General features: G+C 47.6%; 1 protein-coding gene across 1 annotated transcript; it reads right to left on the bottom strand.

The window, feature by feature from the left end:
* Positions 1–4,722: 4,722 nt before the first annotated feature.
* On the bottom strand, positions 4,723–11,551 carry KCNJ2 (potassium inwardly rectifying channel subfamily J member 2). Its single transcript, XM_059828047.1, has 2 exons — positions 11,507–11,551; positions 4,723–6,462 (listed from the first exon to the last, which is right to left on the bottom strand). Exon 2 carries the CDS (start codon positions 6,244–6,246, stop codon positions 4,963–4,965), a length of 1,284 nt encoding a protein of 427 aa, XP_059684030.1. The 5' UTR covers positions 6,247–6,462; positions 11,507–11,551; the 3' UTR covers positions 4,723–4,962.
* Positions 11,552–19,850: the final 8,299 nt, after the last annotated feature.

Below are 19,850 nucleotides of genomic sequence, written 5' to 3'. Positions count from 1 at the left end.
CTTTCCAAGAGACCATTAGATTTGAGAAGTAAATTTGAATTTATAAATGGAGTCCTTCTAGATAGGGTCAGGGCTCCATCCGAGGCATCATTTAATAGCATTACAGGCTGATAAAAAGTTTGAAAAATCAGCAGAGGGGTCAAAACTGCGTTGAAACGCTTCACGGCCATCCTCAGCCGTTGCAGCATGTTTGATTCCGGTTAGATCAGCAGTTTCGAGCTGAGTCACAGTTGTGCAGCCTCAATATCTGCCCTGGAGGCCACACACAAACAGCGGGACGGGAGCTTTCCAACCCAGACAAATAAGGGCATTGACTCTCTTTTCGGTTACTCGAGGCCTGTTCCCGTTACGCTTCCCCGTCCCCTTACACAAAACCCAGCTCCAGGCGTGTGACATCAGGCTCAGGACTCCAGACAAATGAGGCATGTATGAAGATTACAGCGAGCGTGTTTGGCATTGAGCTGAGCTGAGGAGCATCGCTTCAGTCAGGGGATGTTCCAGGCAGGCACCGAACATGGGCATTTGAAGATGAGTTTCCTGCTCAATTTTTTAATCCCTTTCCAAATCTTTCAGTGCGCTTGCCTATGCTCTGTGTTTTCATTCCCCCCTCCTTCCCCCGCTCTGTAGTTTACGCAGACTTTGAGCTTTTTTTCCATATCATATAACTTGTGGTTAATGATCAGGAGCTCTGCAGTTCCAGGTATGACCTTAAAGAAGTCCCTCAGTCTCTCTGGGACAGATCTTCCCTTGGTGCAAGCTGCCTTACACCGCACCGTGTTTGTGTTCTCATCTGGGGAATAATGATGGTATCACCTTTCCTCCTGCCTTTAGTCAAGGGAGAGAACGACCTGTCTCTTCCTAAAGCGCTGCAGACAAAGGCTGTGCTCGGCCAGCCATAAACACAGCTATATAATAACCTCCAGACCCATCTCCCCACTTCGTTTACATACATGCTGCACACATCAGACCATTCTCGATTTTTTTTTATTTATTTAGAAATAATAAAATAAGACATAATATATAAAAATCTGTACAATCCACAATTTGTGCAGTACATTAGGAAGACTTTGATACAAAAAGGCTGCAAACAGGAAAATAGTAATGGACAACTGTCAGATGCCTAGATTGTTCACCTTACAATAGCTGCAGGCCAAAAGTCATTACAAAATCAGTTTCTCGTTGGCTGTGGGATGGCAACTATGCAGCACCCTTCTACTTTACAATGGTCGTGAGCAGCCATAATTTAAAGACGTTACAGTACTTCTCAGTTTTACCTTGTAATCCATTATGAAAAAGAAGACCTAAGAGAACAAATAAAACATCTGGACCCTTTGTCTTTTCCGAGAAGAGCGAGTGCTAAACCAACAACACAGAAGTTTATCATGGCTGGGAGAGACTATCATTAAACACAGCTAATAAGTAATGATTTCTACCCTTGCTACTTAACCAAGGACAACTCGCGCGGAAGAGACAGAGGGAAGAAGAGATCCATCCCCGCCTGCCTCGGAAATGCTTTTTTGTCACTGTACGCAGTATTATGTTTTAGACAATGTGTCTCATTCAAGTATTTTCAGGGAAGGGCAGAAATAACATATTCCCCCCAGACCCTAAGCGAAATACAGTATAAACCTTCCGTGCGAGCCAGTTCAGCCAACTGTATCCTTGATAGAGAGGCCGAACCAACGCCTGTTGGAGTCTGCGGGTAGAGCTCAGTCAGTTTAAAGGGCCCCTAATTAAGCATCAGCTTGGCCCAGGATCATCGGGCACTGAAGAAACGCTGTCAGTCACTGTGTAGTCCTTAAAAATACCAACATTTTTAAAAATAACTAAGCCAATTTGCTGCTGTAGAAGTGTGCTACAATAGTCTGTCCTACATCGGGCTTACCACGGCGAGTTGAGAAATACAGAAATGATGGACAAGGGGGAAGGGTACCATGGAGTGTACATTGCAGGTCTCTTTCTAGCAGCTTCCCAGAGCCAGAGGCTGAGTGCAATTCTGCAATGTAAGATTCAATCGGCAAAGACAAAGGGTTATTAAAAAAAAAGAAAAAGAATGCGGCAGAGAGTGTAATGGATTACCTCAATGCACACCCTCAACAAGACTAGCACTCGGAAAGCTGGTAACTTTTAAAAATGCCAGTAACTAGAACATGTTTTCAAATTAAAAGTTCATGCTTAAAAATAAATAAAGAGAAGGTCATAGCATTAGGAATCCTATAAGGCTTGCAAGTATTCGCTAAAAATCATGCTAACCGGTAGCATCTAGGTACTAGCTAGCCGAGACTGCCGAGCAGAATTTATACTTTTTGTGGCCTTTTCTTTTTCTTCTTCTCCTTGTCCTCCTTGACAGACTTCTATTTACATTTGGCTTTAAATATGAAAATACTTGATAAACTTTATAAAATGTACATTTTAAAAATATTTCTGAAAAACTGACTTGAAAAACAAAACAAAACAAAACAAAAAACCCCCCAAAACCTCTGCACCAGAAATGTTAAGGGGGAGGGGATATTTTTTTTTTCCGTCTGAATTTCTTTTTCTTTAAAGAAACAAGCTGAATCCTGCATTTCCCCGTCCCCCATCCCGCATCCCTCCCTCAAACATCTCCGGTATCATTTAGTGGGAGCACTGTGCACCTGGAGGATGCTAACCTGGAGAAAAGGTTCCCCTTTCTCCTGCCCAGCTTCCCTTTCCCATCGTGTTTCCATGCACCCTCTATTTCACTGGATACTCTTTGGTTTTGTTATTTTCCTTTTACAAGAATATCACAACAGCAGCACTAGCAGCACTCAGTTGTCTTCACCACTGTTGACCCAGAAACTGCAACCAAATCGCCCTTCTATGTTCTGCCTTCCCTCGCTTGTACGTCCCCCCACCCCAGTAACAGCCTTAGTACTTGCACTTCATCGTCTGCCCTCTCTAGTAGCCAAATCTGTGTTCACAATGTCGAATTTCCACAGTTTCGAACCCACCCGCTGTAGATACCATCTTATCGGAAACCATTTCATTGCAGGCATTTCTTTCAGGCAGGGCTGGAAGGGGCCAGAGGCCTTCACAGATATCCGTTTGCAGAAGACATTAGACCTAGAACAAGCTGTTTTTTAATGGCATACAGTGATCCAATACTGCAAGAGTTGACTAGGATTATCGTCCCCACCACCACCCCTCTCCACTTGCTCCTGGGGGAGCCGGCGTGAAGTGCAGGTTCACGGTCTCCTTGATCTTAGAGGCACAGAGAATTTAAAGCCTTCTGGGTGAAGGAGCCAAAATACCGCTGGAGCTGGAGCTTCACAGAAGGTCACAAAATCTGCTCAGAGCTCGGTGACATGTCTCAGCCACTGACCCCCCAGCTGGTGTTTGCTGGGGAGAGGAGGCAGGAGATGGACCTCGTTTTGCAGCCTCATCCTCCCCGAATCATCCCTCTCCAAACGGGCTGGAAAATACACTTTTTCTGACACCCCTGCCCTGCTGAAGAGAAGCATTTTTTACAAAATGCTACAATCCCTGTGCCATTCCTAAGTGCCGTGTTGTAAAATTTTTCTCTTTTCCTCTCCCTCACCCTCTTCCTTCCTCTTCAAAACCTCTTCCCGGGGATTTACCTATCGCTCGGCTCCAGCAGCGTCAGCCTCTAGCATCCATCAGCAGCTTCGCGTGCCTCTGGCGTAGTTTAACGGGTAACACCACGGCAGCCAAAGGGCTCGGGTCAGACGCCGGCAGCACGTAGAGGGTGGCTCAGTTTTCAGGAGGCTGGGCCAGCGCTGAGGTCTAGCGCGGGTTTGGGAATGTGCGCACTAACACTCGACCTTCTGCTGCAGCCCGGCTCGGCGAGCGACCGGGGAGGACAGATGTTTGCTTGTTTGCTTTCCCCCAACTGCGTTTCTCCTCAGAAGAAAGGAAGGGAATTTACTTCCCCATAGAAGAGCAAGGGGGCAAGGTGGGGGGAGTCCTAGCTCACTTTAGATCCGAGTCTTAAGCTTTTAGAGTAAGGTGCAAAATAAAGGTCTTAAAAAGAAAAAAAAAAAATCAAAACCAAAAAAAGTGTCTGAGGTTTGAAATTCTTTTTGTTTAAAGCAGCCTGTTCCTTTTTTTTTTTTTTTCTTTTTTTTTTAAAATAAACTCCGCTGTGCAAAACTGTGCATTTTCTTTGGTATCCATTTAGGTAGTTTAACTTAGTACTTTTTCTACGTATATATATATTCTATTTCATTGTTCCTTTAGACAGAGAATTAAATTCTCCCCCCAAAAATCATAATTTTGCTGGAGGCTACTGATTGGCCTGATATTACATAATGCCCCTTATGTAATTGGAAAGAGAGAAATTGATTCTAGCTATCAAACTACTGGCCTCAAAAGGAGTTTAGACTTTCTGGCAACATCGGCCTCTCTGAAGCGATCACGAGCTTTTCAACCCAAAAAGTTAAACACTGACTTTTTTTTTTTTTTAAATTACACAAGAGAAAATAAAAACTACACTGCAACAAAAATAACCATTTGTGTTCATGTAGTTAGCAGCAGCTTTTTAAAAAATAATTATAATAATAATAATAATAATAAGGCAGATTCTTGCCTTTGTTATGCCATTAAAAACATTCTTGTTCCCTAGAGAGAAGCATTCTGGAAAAAGTTGAAAAAAAAAATAATAATAACCCAACCAAAGCTTGCCTGCAAGTTCAAGTTTTGTAAAAAAATATATACATAATTTATTCTACAACATATGTGCCTTCTGTTCATACTTAGACATGTTTAGTGCTTTGTGTTTAGAGTTCGTTTTCTGTCGTCCCTCCTCTGAGGACAGCCCTAAAACCAGCCTGGGTTTCTCAGGTCTGCTTGCCTTCACACCACTCTTCAACAGTACCGTTGTCTGAAAACTGTTCTGGGCCAACTTCTCAGGTCAACGTGCCTTTGACCAATAGATATATTTTTTTTTCCTTTCAACCAAAAGAGAGAGGAAGAGTTTGTCAGTCATATTTCCGACTCCCGCCGTAGCGGCCGTGGCTCTAGAGGCACCCCTGCTTGGTTGTGGTGGTCCATGTCCGGGTGGGTGTCTGTGCTCATGCTCTCAGGCACCCCAGTGTCAATCTCGTCCTCCTCTTTGCTGGTGAGGGCCACTTCGTTCTCATAGCAAAAGGAGTTTGCGTTAGAGAGGATGTATTTCTTTTCTGCTAAGTCTCTGGCACTACAGATGGGTGTGTTGGGCACTTCGTATGTTTTGTGGAACCTCGAGTAGTCCACTTTGTAGTAGTTTTTCTCTTCAAAGAGCACGGGCTCGTAGCGATGGCCCCAGAGGATTTCGTTTGCCAGATATGAGCTACGGCACTGGGTAGTCATGGCAGTAGCTTCCACCATGCCCTCTAATATTACCACAATTTCAAAGTCAGCATTGTCCATGTCTTGTTTGCTCAAGTCATACAAAGGACTGTCTTCATCTATTTCATGTACTATTGTAATTGGGGAGACCAGGAATATGCGGTCTATCCCGCTGTCAAACCCTACATTGATGTCTATTTGATCCAAAGGGATGTACTCCCCTTCCGATGTGATCCTGGATTTGAGGAGCTGTGCTCGCACGTGTGCCTCCACCAAGTGGCTTTTCCTCAGGTTCCCAACACGCCACATCAGGCACAGTTTCCCGTCTCTCATGGCCACCACGGCATTGTGGCTGAAGACTAGAGTTTCATTTCTCTTTTTTGGCTTAGCCATCTTTGCCATGACAGCACCAATGATGAAGGCATCAATGATGCAGCCTACTATAGACTGGAAAACCACCATGAAAACTGCAATGGGGCACTCATCTGTGACACACCTGAAGCCATAGCCGATCGTGGTCTGGGTCTCAATGGAGAACAGAAAGGCTGCGGTGAAGCTGCTCACTTGAGAGACACAGGGTTTGTTATTTTCTTGATTCTCCAGATCCCCGTGCAACAGCGCAATCAACCAAAACACACAGCCAAAAAAAAGCCAGGAGAGGATGAAAGTCAGGCAGAAGATAACTAGCATCCACCTCCAGCGGATGTCCACGCAAGTGGTGAAGATGTCTGCCAGGTATCGCTGTCCCTTCTCACCCACGTTAATAAACTGGACGTTGCAGTGGCCATCTTTTTTGACAAAGCGGCTCCTGCATTGCTGTCTGGTATGTACCTTACTCTTTCCATTCCCAAAGCCGTTGGCAACGGCCATGGTTGCCAGCTTCATGCCGTCCTCTTCCGAAGACACGATGCTGTAGCGGTTGGTTCGCACGCTGCCCATCACTACTGCTGTGGACTGAGGTGCTTCTGCTTTAGAAAACAGTCTAAGTTTCTGCAAAACCCTTTGGAGAAACAGTTTTGAAAGTTCTAGAGGAACACACACGCACAGAAAAACTGGGGAGAGGCCGGAGTCCCCGAAAGCCCTTGGATCAACCAAGGACGGTCTTCTGGCATGCAGAGTTAGCTTAACAAGTAACCGTCATAGAGAGGGCATGGTCTGCAAGAGAAAGAGAAACGTCGTATTAGACCTTGGAGGAAAAGGATAAGGAATCAAACCTGCAAGAATCAAGTGAAACGACTCCTGTGGACCTGCAGGAAGTTTCCTTATTCTTAATGACAGCATTTTCTGGAATGCACAAGTTCTCTGAACGCAGCTGTATACTGACAGAAGTGACATCGTTACTACAAAGAAGGCATCACTCCTCCTGAGTGAAAGCACTGAAGTGATCATGTCACACAAGTCTCTAAGCAATATTCACTTTAAAGCTGGACATGCAAAGAATCTATCTACTACTTACAACTGTGCTTTCTGTTTATTTTGAAACAAACAATTAGCTTTAACATCCATCTGTTCAAATATCAATATTGAAGCGCTTTTTAGTGACATACAATGCATCTCCTGGACTGTTTTACCTACGACAAACAAGGGAGCGTGCAAAAGGGAAGACAACGTGTACTGAGAAAAGCAATAAACTTGGAAAATGCAAATGTCAGTGGTTTCCATGAAATTACATCACATATAGCTTTTTTTTTTTTAATTAATTAAGCTAAAAAAAAAAAAGAGCTGTGTATTCTCTGCAAATGGCAGGAATAAGGGCTGCAGTAGTTCCTCTTTAACTCCATAAACTCATCGGGGTCTGTGCAGTTTTTACGCTCACGCTAGGCTTAAGTTGTACAAAGCAAAATAAACTTTCTAACGACCCTCATCTGCTCCTGCTAATGCAACCAGCAAAAGGCTACAACGGATTAGGACCGGCCAGGCGTCTTCATAACACCTTTGGTGGCAAGTACCAGCACCTTCTCCTCGGGAGCCTGGGGCAGCCAGTTCCATCCCCAACGAGCAACAGTTCTGAGTGTCCCATGGGTCTTAAATGTCAGCAATTAAGACTCAGCAGAGAGGCTACAAAACCTTCTTCCTGAGGGTAGAAGCCACCAAACTTGTTTCAGGGAGGTCTGGCTTAGACCCAGGTTTAGCTTTTAACAAGTGCGTCATCCATTAAGTCATGTACTGTATATCAGGAAATGTAATTGAAATACTGCAGAGGAGAAGAGACGCGTTAATGCAACTGCTCCATCCACACATGCGCCCCATGGAGGAAATAAAACTAAAACCGAGTGATGAGGAATGTCTGCTGTCCATTTGTCATACGAGAGGAGACTTCAGTACCGTTTACAGTAGCGGGGGATTAAATCGCGATGCTCTTCGTAAATCAGTATTATCAAAACTCGTCTGAGTTTGTCCAAAACCCAGCAAAACTGCAGCCACCAAGGAGCACGACCTCTGCCCACGACGCGGCTTCAGTACTCTGTGGCTCTCCCTCTGATTCGTATCTGACAACAGCTGTAGATAAGAGTTTTATCTCCTTTCCCAAAAGCACCCCCTAAAGCCCTGCAGAGGTGTTCCAAAAACTTGAGGGATTTCAAACAGTTTCTCAGCCCTCCCACATCCTTCAACCACATTGCAAGGGCTTTAGGGCAGCCAACACTTGTTAGGAAAAGAGCAGGTGACAAACAGAAAACAACCTCGTGCTCGCAGTTGCGTGCAGGCTGGTTTTCCCTCTAGGATCTTCTTAGGCTTTACTTTTACCTTCTCTTTTTTCCTCACTTCTGTTTGTTGTGCAAGAATGCGCCTCAACGCCTACTTGCCGAGATTAGTCATCTGTGACTTCAGCGGCGTACAAGACATTTTGGCAGCTTTTGATAGGTTCGGTAATGCCCGCTTTTCAGTACGGCTCTCAGCAGTGTAGGCTTACGGGATGGTATGGCTGCCCTCTTAATTATCTGACTGTCTTGCCTATACTGCGTAAGGGTTCACTTTTTCCCCCTCCTCACACCTTTTTAATCATGGGGTTTCTAATTCCCGTCACGGTATCATTCTCAAAAATACAAAGGAATTCTTTTAATGTAGACTTAAATTTTTTTTTTTTTGGCTGAAAAATACTTTTATTACAAAGCTGAACACAGGGGGACAGTGAAAATACTGTTAATACATTCCACACAAAAAACTCCTTGAAAAACCATTGCATTGGTCTGCAAATCAATGATTTTATAAACCACATCCTGCAATCACAGTCATGTTCAACTTCCACGTTCAAAGTCTGTTTTGTTCCAAGCTGATGGAAATACACAGCCTAGGAAACACTTTATTTTGAAGTCTTTCTTTTCTTTTTCCTGCATTGTCTTGGATCTTAGAGGAAAACTTGTGGTGGAGGGAAAGATAAGCTGTAAAGTCTCAAGTGTCTGAATATGCAGCTCCCCCCACAAAAGTCTTGACCTGAGGACATTTGTTTGAATTCCACAAATCACTGAAATCATAACGCCCGCTTCCTGCGGCAAGCTGGCTGAATTGAGAAGTTGGGACCCGAGTTAGGTATCGTACATTGCCGTGTTCCTACTCTGAATGGCTGAGCACCTTCTACCTACTCTACCTTGCACAGCGTTTCTCCTTCCCAGCTGCACACTGCCGGCGCTCTGCCCTCGGGAGCGATCCTGCACCAATTCTGCTCTAATGCCCCTTAAACTCGGGGTGCGCCTGGGGGCACCCTGCACTACCTTTACAGACCGCTCCAAGTTTATACAACAAAGCTCTGGCACGCTCCGCCGCCGCATAGTTGTCTTCTTTCTTTTACAGCACAAATTGCCCCTCTTCCTTGCGAGCGCTGGGAGTGGGGAGGATGCCGGGATGGGAGCAAGACCAGCGCCGTGCGCAGGGACTCATCACAGCGCAAGGCAGCAGGTCTGATCTTGCCCCCGCTCGTGGCAGCACAGGCCCTGTAAAATGCCCAGTGGATCCACTGGCTGCCTGATCGCAGACCTGATCCGTGTCCACCCTGACTTTCACAACAAGTTCCAGTAGAGGTTCCCCCCCCCAAAATCCCACAAACAATCGAACTAGCATGAAAACCTCATGGTACTTCTTATTTTGCTAATCCACCTGCTGCTCAAAGGCAGAAGAAGTTTGCTTGCCCCCACCCCCCCACCCCAATGTCAGTTGTTGCCGGCACCAAAGATGCCAAGCCAGTGTGGGACCAGCCCTGCAGCCCTCACCAGGCAAAGAAGCCAACCCAGAACCCACAAACCAACCCAGATCTTGGTATAATTGGGCCCGATGCACCGCAGCCAGACACACACACGTGCAGCTGTAAATTCAGTCATTGCTAGGTGTGTTATTAATCCAGGCTACCTTTCCTCCTGGAAGAGGATACAAGACTAGAGCAATGCAGCATGTAATTACCAGCACTGGCACCGATGCAGCATTACTGGGAAGGGATGAGATGGGATGGGAGAGCCCCGGGCTTGCTCTGCTGCGAGGGGATGCTTGGAGGAGCAGATTAAAACGGGGCTGTGCTACATCTGCAGCATTTCTGAACGACCGTTTGTGGAAATGCTGCGATGAGGAGCCCAAACCCCCACTTCCCCCGCAGCAAGCATTCCCCTCAAGACCTCCCCCCAGGAAAGACGTTCACGTCGCATGTCTGAACTCGGCAACGAAGAGCTCAAAGGGAATTGGTGCAGAAGGTTTGATACCGAGTAAAACCTCTGAAGCACAAAAAGAGCAGGGGGGTAGAGAGAGGAGCACTAATGAGCGCGTGGAGCAGTTATTCCCAGGCTGACGCCACGCAGCCCTGCAGAGCGAGCCGGGCAGATGTTGCTAAGAGAGCACCAGCACCACCTTAGCCAAGCGCCTTCCCGGCTGCCCTCGGTAAACAGAACAAAGGAGCTACTTGCCCCAGAGAAGCGTGTGCCCACAGTCCCCATTGCCCCACTGCTGGGCATGGCCGCCCCCGTAACCTTCCTCCAGACCCCTTCAAAGTCACTCCCCAGGGCTTCTCCGCTGCTTTGGGTAGGACTCCGGTCACGGCAAGCAGTGAGCTGCCTTCAGGAGAAGGATCTGTCCCTGGCGACCAGGCGGGGCGGGGGGGGAAACAAAAAAAAATAGAAAAGAGCAGATGATGCAGGGAAATGGGTGCAAAGAAATAGGAGAAAGGAAAGGACAAGTGGCGTTTGCATCTGCTGTCCTGCCAAGGAGCCGGGTTGAGGGTATTTCTAGCTGATGACAAAATCTCTACCAGTGGAGCAGTCACCAGGGGGGGTACTTGACGCACCGGCTGCGCGGGTGGAAAAGCAAACAAGTGCAAAGGTAAGGCTGAAAGACGGAGACAAGTGCCGCTGCCTGCGGGGGGGAAGGCGGCAGCAGGCGGGGAGCGGTGCGGGTCCGGCTCGGCCAGGCACCTGCGGGGCCCCGGCCCCGGGAAGATGACACGGCAGTCACGGAGCCCCCGCACATAAATCTGCCAGTTCTTATCAGTATTTTTTCCTTTAACTGTCATGAACTAAGTTGAAACAATACAGCCTCTTCACAGGCTCCCCAGCTGCAATGGGTTGGTTTTTTGGGGTTTTTTTTTTCCTTTCCTCCTATTTTTTTGGCAGGACGATTAAAAATAAAGAAAATCCCCCGTCTCCACCACGCCAGTGAATGAAGTTACAGGTTCACTTCACACCCCTCTCAAACATTTCGGACACTCCTTTCCAAAACACGCATCTGATCTCTAAGACTTGATACTTCTGACCTCTCCCTTGTACAGGAAACAAGAGGCGAGAAGCCTGGGAAGGGATGGAGCGGTGCGACTTCTGCGACGCGGAGTTGTCATGCGAACTTCCAGCCCTTCCCCAGAATAAAACATCTCGGGGCGGGGGCGGCGGGAGCAGCTGGTGCATGGAAAGTTATGAACACAAGCAGATGCTGCAGGCAGATGCTCGCGTGTTCCCGGCATACCTCTCTAATTATTTGAGGCACTGAGAATAGCTGCTGGACGGTGCGGGGGAAGCGCAGGAGTTCCGCTCCGAGCGGCGCTGCCCGCCCGCGCAGCACAGTCACCCCCAGCGCGGCTGGCTCGCGGGGGCCCGGCGGCACGCGCGGCGGGACAGCCACCGGGACAGCACCGGGACAGCCACCGGGACAGCACCGGCCCTGCCCCGGCCGAGCAGCGGCCCTCGGAGCCGGCGGGGTCGGGTAGGTCTGGAAAGAAGGCGCTCCTTACCTGCCGGCGGCCTTAAAGGAGGCGCTTAGAGTTAAAGGGCCGTAAGATCCCGCAGCCGGCGGACGCAGCAAGCCAATCCCGGGCGCCCGCCGCCCGCCGCCGCCGCACCGCTTGCAACTGAGCCACTCAATGAGCCGCTGCCCCTTTTTTGCGGGCTGCCATGTGATGTTTAATAGCGGCTCCGCCGTCCCCGCCCTCGGCGCTGCCCCGCGCCAATGGCGGGCGGGAGGCCGGGCCGCCGGGAGCCGCGCCGAGCCGCGCCGCGCCGAGCCGAGCCGGCAGCGGGGCCGGGGGAGCGCGGCGGAGCGGCCGCGGGCGGGGGGCGCGGCGGGGCCGGGCCGGGGGTGTGTGTCCCCCCCCCCGTGGTCCCGGGGGAAGGCGCGGCGCGGGGGGGGGCGGCCGCGCCCCCCCGGCTCCGCGGGGAGGGGAGGCAGCGCCGGGCGCCCGCAGCCCCGACGCGGGGAGCGCCGCCGCCTTCCCCGGGCCCCGCTCGCCCCCGCTCCGCCCGGGACCCTCCGGCTGCGGCCGCGGGCACCCAGCACCTGCCACGGGCAAACCCCCCCCGCCCGGCAGGACTTCACGGGAAGGTCCCGAGCGGGGTCTGTATGCCTCCTCGCTCCGGCTCGCTTCTCTCGGGCCAGTGTCCGTGGCCCCGTGTAGTCAGGAGAAATACCAGAGAGGGAATAGTTCTGTTCCTTTTGCTCCTTTATTTCGGTGAAGTGCTAAGCTGCAGGGTATCTCCTCGCAAACACCCGGCCCCAACACCCACTAGAAGCAGGTCAAGCATACCGCAGCCCAGCTGTTAAACCCAACATCCTCCTCTTTCACTGAACTCAAACGTCCCTTCCAAAACAAGACCTTCCATCCCTGAACTAAGGTCTTTTGGAGCAAGGCTGGAAGCAAGAGAATTGACTACAGGATGTAGGAGCCATTCCTTTGTTTCACAGATCACCTGTGGCAGCTCGATCCACAGGCTGGCTGCCCGTTGTTGAAATATGCAGAAATCAAAAAGATTTTAAAGAGCTTGTCCTCCCTGCAGTGGATGTGGCCTAAGACAAAGAAAACAAGGATGAAATGTCTGGCTGGGAGCCTCGCAGGAACAAAACCAGCCTTGTAAGCACACTCCGAAGTTTGCCAAACGCTGGCTCTGATGGACGGTGCAGGGGTGTTAGTTTCCGAGGCAGGTGTCCGCTGCCGTGACGCTCTCCTGCTGCCCTCGGAAAGCCGAGTTCCCGAGCACTAACAGCTGAAATGCATCAGGGAGCCCTGTGTGGTGTGCTGGAAAACTAAGAGCGAAGGTGACTGCTGAATGCAAGGGCTGCAGAGCACACAAGGCTTTAGAAATCGGCGTGAACACCTTGAATTGCAACCCAGGACTGCAACGGTAGCCTCTGCGACACCCAGAAAACGGGTGCTGGGGGTGCTTCTGGGACAAGACGGCGTTAATCAGCAGTCAGGTCTTCTGCCTGGAGCTGCTGAGGGACAGACTGGGGCAAGCGGGTCAGCCGTTCTCTTCCAGGGAGCTTCCTCACCATGTCCAGAACAGGCTCTAAACACGATTCCCTACTTCCCACAGCAATGCCAGTGCCCGCAGTCACTCGTAGTTGCTTGAACTCTCCTCCTCCTCTTCCTCATTTGTTCTGTAAGTTTACAACTCTGACACTAGCTATCTTTAAATACTCAGTGAAAATGCTCTGCCCAAATGCTTTCTCGTGGAGTAAAGGCTTTAGGAACACACTCCTCATATTGCTGCTGAACAATTTCCACCGACTGCCATTACTGTCACTTACAGTATTTGCCGAGTTCCCTATACTCCGAATGAGGAAGCACCGCATTGTTGCAACAACAAATACAATGGCCAAATGCAGCTGGTTTTAAAAGTCCCCAGTGTTATGTGTGCAGGATACACAAAATTTACATGATGGGGAGAGGGGAAGAAAAGACAAGTGCTTGGCTACATTGAGCAATCTGGCACGTTGGGCAATCATATTGTTTATTAATTATTCTTGGGTGATTCTGTTCATTTTTAAGTGGAAGAAATGTCCTATAGTGCAGGTAAGTTTCTTATGAATGATGAATCTGGAAAAAAGTCTGTAAGAGGGAATGACTGCAATTATTCTATTCATTCAGTAAGGTGAAGATCATCAAATCCACAGGGTTTGAAAGCCATCGGCACAAATACTGCGCAGTTCATGTACCTATATCAGAGAAAAAAAATCCCTCATTCTTCTTGAGCGTATGTGTGCTTCCTATGAACAGCTAAACCAGCAACAATTTGACCCACCTTGAAGAAGTATGTGCTCATCTATATGTAAGCGAAATAAAGTAGAGCTGTGATCCACTATTAAGAGATGCTCTGCTGAGAATACATGCAGTTTGCTGGGGGGTGGGTTCGACAAATCTCTGCACAATATCCATAAGATATTACAGATTACAGCCCGACCTTGTAGGCTCTTACTCAGCCTTTACTCATGCAAACCGACTGATAAAGAGCACAGACCTACTAGACCCAGAGATCCCAGTTCCGCCGATATGAGTAAGACTTATTCACAGCAGTACAGACTTGCAGGTCAAGCCATCCAGCATTTCATACTGAGGAAGGGTAGAGCATATACATCACGACTATTTTAGAGCTTTCTTAAAGTCGGAGCAGCTCTGCCCAGAAGGCTCTTCTTAGAGTGAAATACTGATTCTAATCTACTATACAGATAACGAGAACCATAACAAAGCCGTCTCTCGTCTGTGTGGACTTCAGCAACAGAAGTACTTCCAAAACCCCCAAAGAGGGAAGTTGAAGTTGCAAGAAAAGTTTCTAAAAAACCCTTTCCTGTTGCAACAAGCCAGGACAAAGAGGGTGAGAGACAGCTGAAAACTTAACCCTCAAGAGTGAGTGAGGGTTTGTTTTCCTTCTCTCAATGAATGGTTTTCTAATTTGACGTGGTCTAGCTACAGAGGTCTCTTACGACAGAGCCTCCTGACTGAAATAGCAGAAGAGCTATGTGAAGTGGTCATAGTCTGAGGAGTTTTCAAGACAAGATCTGCTATCTGCAGAAGAAATGGTATCAAGGGATAAGAAGGGCTCTGGGAAGGCAGAACATTCATATTTCGTAGCAGTGTGGGAGGTGTAAGAAAAGGAGCCAGCAACAAAGCAGGATGCTGCTGCTTAGACAGATTTCAGCCAGGCCATACCAGTGAGAGAGGGGTTTTTTTTTTCTCCCCACATTTTCTGTTTTCTGGCATCGTTCTCTGCCCATCACAGCCACCCTGTCCCTCAGCCTTGCAGACATCTGCAGATGCCCTGTGGAAGCAAATTTGAGAGTTGTATTGCAGGCATGGTCCTTGCCAGCTGGGACCAGAGGCTTTAGCCCCTGTCTTACTGCACAGGAGATGTTATTAAATTGCTTTTTCTGCCTTGGCGGTGAAATGACCTAATTATCAGATTGCATTAGTCTTCATCTCTTAAAGTGGCCAAATCTGCTTTGGTTCTCAAGGATTTTATTGCCAGCTGAAAATAGCTTAATTGTATTGTACTTGCAAAGAAAACATGGTCTGGTAGAATGAAAGCAGTCGGTTTCCACAAGATGAGAAGAAATGCCATAAATAATGCGTTGGGCTTTTTTTTTGGTCTCACCATTTCCATGCATGTAAACTGGCATAAGTTAGCCTTTCTTCTCTAACCGTTAAGTCAACTGGAAAAAATTCATCAGGAAAAGGTGTTTTCCCCATTCACAGTAAACCCCTGGGGTTTAGACCTGAACTGGATTTTTATAGGTCTAATGCTGGGATCTCCAAGGAAAAATGAAGCCACATTGGTAATAGAAGGAACGGGTAAATCCAATGAAAATTCTGCAGAGAGACGGTTACATGTTTGATAAGACTTGAGAGAGCAAATAAATATATTTTGTGCTTTGCAAGCAAATAGGATATACAGATGTGCAGCCAGTGGCACAGTTATATTGGATAGTAATGTGTTTGTTCATAGAAGGGGTGAAATATGACATAGGAAATTGAATTGGTTTATAAATCTGAGAATAGTGGAACTCACACACCATTCACATTTTTTTCTCTCTTTCTTTCCCAGATACTTTGTGCCCAAAATCTTTGATTAAGATTTCAGGCTGTCTTATTTAGTCTTATTCTAAAGTCAAATCACCAGCCAGTGACTATATTTTGAAAAAAAAATCAAGTATATACTTTCAGTCTTTGCTACTGCAGATGGTGGATGTGGGAAGCAAGGTGAAGGAATCTTGAAATAAGGAATTACAAGCAGTAATCCATAGCTAACAGTGACTGTATAGAACTAGCAATCCAACAGCAACCCAAGTTTTCTTCTACCAAAGAAAACTTATTTCCAACACTATATTCCACGCAGCTCGATTCTCAGTAAATTAAGATGCCTAATTTAAAGGATCTTTAATTTCCAACAAAACTTTCAGACCCAACAGAACATGGTAAATACCTGTTGGTAAAACGTGAGCTCTCTCAGCTCTCAACACATGCTTACCTCTGCAGGGTCAAAGGCCTTGAAATGATTAAAATGTTAATCTGCTATTTAATGAACACCTTGCACATTCGTTATTTTCTAGAAGCCTTGCTGTAGCAAGACAGTTGTATTACCATTAGTGATCTATTTTCACAATTTAGGATTGTGGATAATCTTTCAGAAATGCAATAAATTAAGGGACATCTAGCATCATTTGTGACATGGCAATATTCTACATTTTTCCCTGTCCAGCCCTCAGTCAGCTGTGGCAATTTGTCCTCAAAGGCGGCAGTTGGGAACGTCTGTTCGGATTAATGAGAAGGACATTAGTATAAGTGATAAAACTGACCAAGCAATTATATGTTAATAAGGCTAATATTTTCCTATTAATCTCAAAGTTATCTAACAATCTTCCACAGTTCCCATTCTTTGGATATCTCAAGGGAAAGGGAGTTAATGGTTAATAAAACTCGCCGGAGTGGTGAGAACATGCCCATGGAGCTGACATAGGCAACTTGACAATTCCTGGAAGGAAAAGGGTTAAGAGCCAGCAACTTACACATACAGAACGGTGTGACTACACTTTCATTCTCTTCCTTACAGCTTCAGTTGCTAGTGTTACTGGCCTGCCAGATTTTCTAAAATCAGGATAGGCTCACGCTCAGCTGAACAGAACAGGGTAAGAATATCTTTGTATTTTTCTGGCTTGCAAACTTTTGGTTATGTAAATATTGTATGTCAGCAGGAGGGCTCTCGAGGGAGAAGATACTCCTAGGATTTTCAGTGAGTACCCTACTGTGGGCTGTCACTAGTCAAGTCACCTTCTTGCTCAAGAGCCCACGTGCTGCTCCGCCAGCTCTCAAACTTCCATCTGCAGAGTCCGCTGCGCTCATAGACAGTGGCTGGGTCCCTCCCCAGCAGGCAGGAACGAAACCTCAACCTCCCTCCTTGGGCATTATCAGAGTTTGATGAGTCGACCCTTAGAAACGGTTGTAGCCAAGGTGTGAGGGTGGTGGGGAGAGCTGCAAGGCATGAAGGTGTGTTTCTGGTCTGCTCCTCTGCCCCTGCGGCATCTTACCACCAACCTTCCGGGCACAACCACCTTCTGGTTAGCAAAAAAAAGCGGTAACCTACCTTCTGGTGTTCTGTGCAGGATGAGGAAGGGGTAATGATTACAGACTCATGTTTTCTTTAGTTTCACCATGCCTGCAAGAGGAGAGATGGAGCAGAGATCTGCTTCGGCCCTTGTCACCGTATGTGTGCCACCATAGGCAGAAATGTGGAAAATTTCCAATGGGAAAGGGAGTGGCAAGAAAGAAAAAAAGTCAGTTGTGATAGAAAGAGCTAGAAACCTTTCGTCTTTTCTAAGAAAAATTAATGCAAAGTACATGCCTTTTCTGCAACTCTCCTACTGACCCATTTGTATTACACAACTTGGTTCACCAAAGTGATTCAAGGTGGGCAGCTTCAATTTCTCGGGTGACGTTTGGCAGCTCCTGAGAGAAAGATGATGTGAAATATGTGGGGACATGATGAAACCTGCTTCCAACAGCAGAACGCTATACCCAGAAGTGACTCAGAGAACCTCTGTTAAAACCCTGCATGGTGTTCCTGCATTGCAATGCGCATATTGCATTTCTGCTGATGATCGTTTATTATCACTGCGCTTTATTACCTATCGGTGTATCCACTCTTGTGAAAACTGCATGTGTAAACTCAGAAGCGTCTGGTTTGCGTTAACATCGCATAAACTACTGCTCTCCTTAGTTTCTTTTTGTTTTTGTATACTAGCTTAGATGCAAATGTCTTCAGTGCTTTCTATCCGTTTCTACCAGAACCTAAGAATTTGCCTGGAGTCCATGGCCACAACGTAAATTACAATATCAGAGTTTATTTTCTCTCCTGGAAAGCAAATAAACTTTGCTAAAAATGGAGAGTTAGATCATTGGTGGTTGTGGAAGGAAAAACACAGTAGAAAACAAGCTTAAGTTTCCTGAGGAGCCAGCACTGTGCCTATTTACATCAAATGTGAACTTCCACCTTGACGGCAGTGGTGCAGACCGCTCCCCGATAGGAGACCGGGTGATCGTACGTGTGTTTGTGCTGGCTGTTTCAAAGCACACTCAGCTCTGGTTGAACACAGCAATTCCCGTACCGGGTCTGCAGGTGCACCAGAGAGGGTCCTCGAGCTGCTGGAGCTGGTGCAGAGCAGTCCCACCTCGGCGGGGAGAGCCTGGGGACCCTTCACAGCCATCACAGCGTCTCTTCTCCCCCGCGCCTGCGCTCCCCCGGCCAGGAAGCCAAGCTGAGCGAGGAGAGCCTGGCCAGCAGACACGCCGTCCGGGCAATCAGAGGAGTAGATCACTGGCACAAAATGGCAGCGCAGCCCTGCTCGTAACTCCTGTGTGGCTGGGAAGGAGGTAGACAAATTAAATTAGCTGGCACCTTCCTAAATTTCCCTCAAAACTAAAATTGAACAGATGAGTAAAACCAAACCAAGCTCAAATTGTTGGTTAAACTTCCTGATATTGTTTTTGACTGATTATTTGGACCAGCCCTCCAAGGCCCACGCACCAAAACACCTCTGTCATTTGAAAAATCTGTCGTCAGAGAGGAAATAATCTTCAGCAAGTAAATGCCACAGCTTCCTTTCTTCTGCTATCATGATCTTGTGCTGCTTATTTGCTTTTCTGATGCCATTTTGTGCCTCCAGGCGAAATTCTGCCTTTCATTTATATGCCATCGCACAGGGGAAGAAGGATTCTTCAGCCACCCTTGGGCACCCTGCTTTGACATTTGGGCTAAACTGCATGCCCTGTGCTCTGTTTCGGCCTGATCAAGATGCACAGGCAGAGGGAGAGGATGGTCGCAGAAGGAGGCTCTCCCTGTTTTGTCCTAGGAAATGTTGCACCTCAGAAGGCATGAGCCATGCGTTTCGTTGTAATCTCCCTAATACTTCAAAAGTTGGCTTTGATCCTCTGATATTATTTATTTGAGCTAATGCCCAAACCCTATTAAGTAACCTTGTGACAGAGACTGGAGGGGAAAGGATTGTGCCATTTCCCATCAAGTATTAAAAAATCAGTATGGAAAGCCGTGAAATGTCGAAGTGGCCGCAGCCCACCGTGACTGTGAGACCTGGTGACATCATGGTCTGCTGGTGGCAACAGCAGTCCCAGGACCCCGGCGGTTTCCCGGGACTGTGCTTGCTCTTCATGCAGGCAAATGGGTGCTGCAGAGAGCAGGTTGCCTGGGAGGGGGCAGGGCTGGCTGCCAGTCCCTTCCCTGCCTGCAGACTGGGCTGGCACGAGTTAGCATTTTCTGCAGTTCGTTGGCGTGAAGCGATTTGCAGAAACATGCCGTCTAGCTCACGAAGAAGACAGGCTGATCACAAGAAGTCCACATTCCTCCTCGGATGCCTCAGACCAGAAAACCTCCTTTATTCAGAGCAGCACTTTGATACGTATTTCACTTTAATCTAAGCACACACTTAACCTGCGAGCCAAATGCCTACCGAGGCCATCAGTAACAGGCTTGGGCAGAGGGAACATTCAGCACCCAGGTTCTGACTATCTTCATTTGACAAAGGCCAGAGATCACATGTAGAGGCAATCAGTGGCAAAGAGTAGAGAGTGAGAGAGCAAGTGAGTGAGACAAAGAGATAAAGAGAATTAACAGAGGCTCATCGTGTCGCTTGTTACAGTACTGGAAGGTGCATGTGCTCTCTGACAGCAAAGGTGACATAAAAAACCTTTGCAGACCAGACCAGACCAGAGCACAACAGGCTGGCTTTGTTCATCTTTCCTGATGGGGTGACTCCAGTGCTTAGGATCAAGTGCCAGCAATGCCAATCATTTCTGG

This window comes from Gavia stellata, chromosome 22, assembly GCF_030936135.1.
Source record: "Gavia stellata isolate bGavSte3 chromosome 22, bGavSte3.hap2, whole genome shotgun sequence".
Taxonomy (NCBI): Eukaryota; Metazoa; Chordata; class Aves; order Gaviiformes; family Gaviidae; genus Gavia; species Gavia stellata.
The sequence above is the reverse complement of the archived record's forward strand: the minus strand, read 5'-3'. Positions and strand labels throughout refer to the sequence as shown.

Coding starts and splice junctions, on each gene's coding strand:
- KCNJ2 (XM_059828047.1), bottom strand. CDS start 6,246: ATGGGCAGCGTGCGAACCAACCGCTACAGCATCGTGTCTTCGGAAGAG.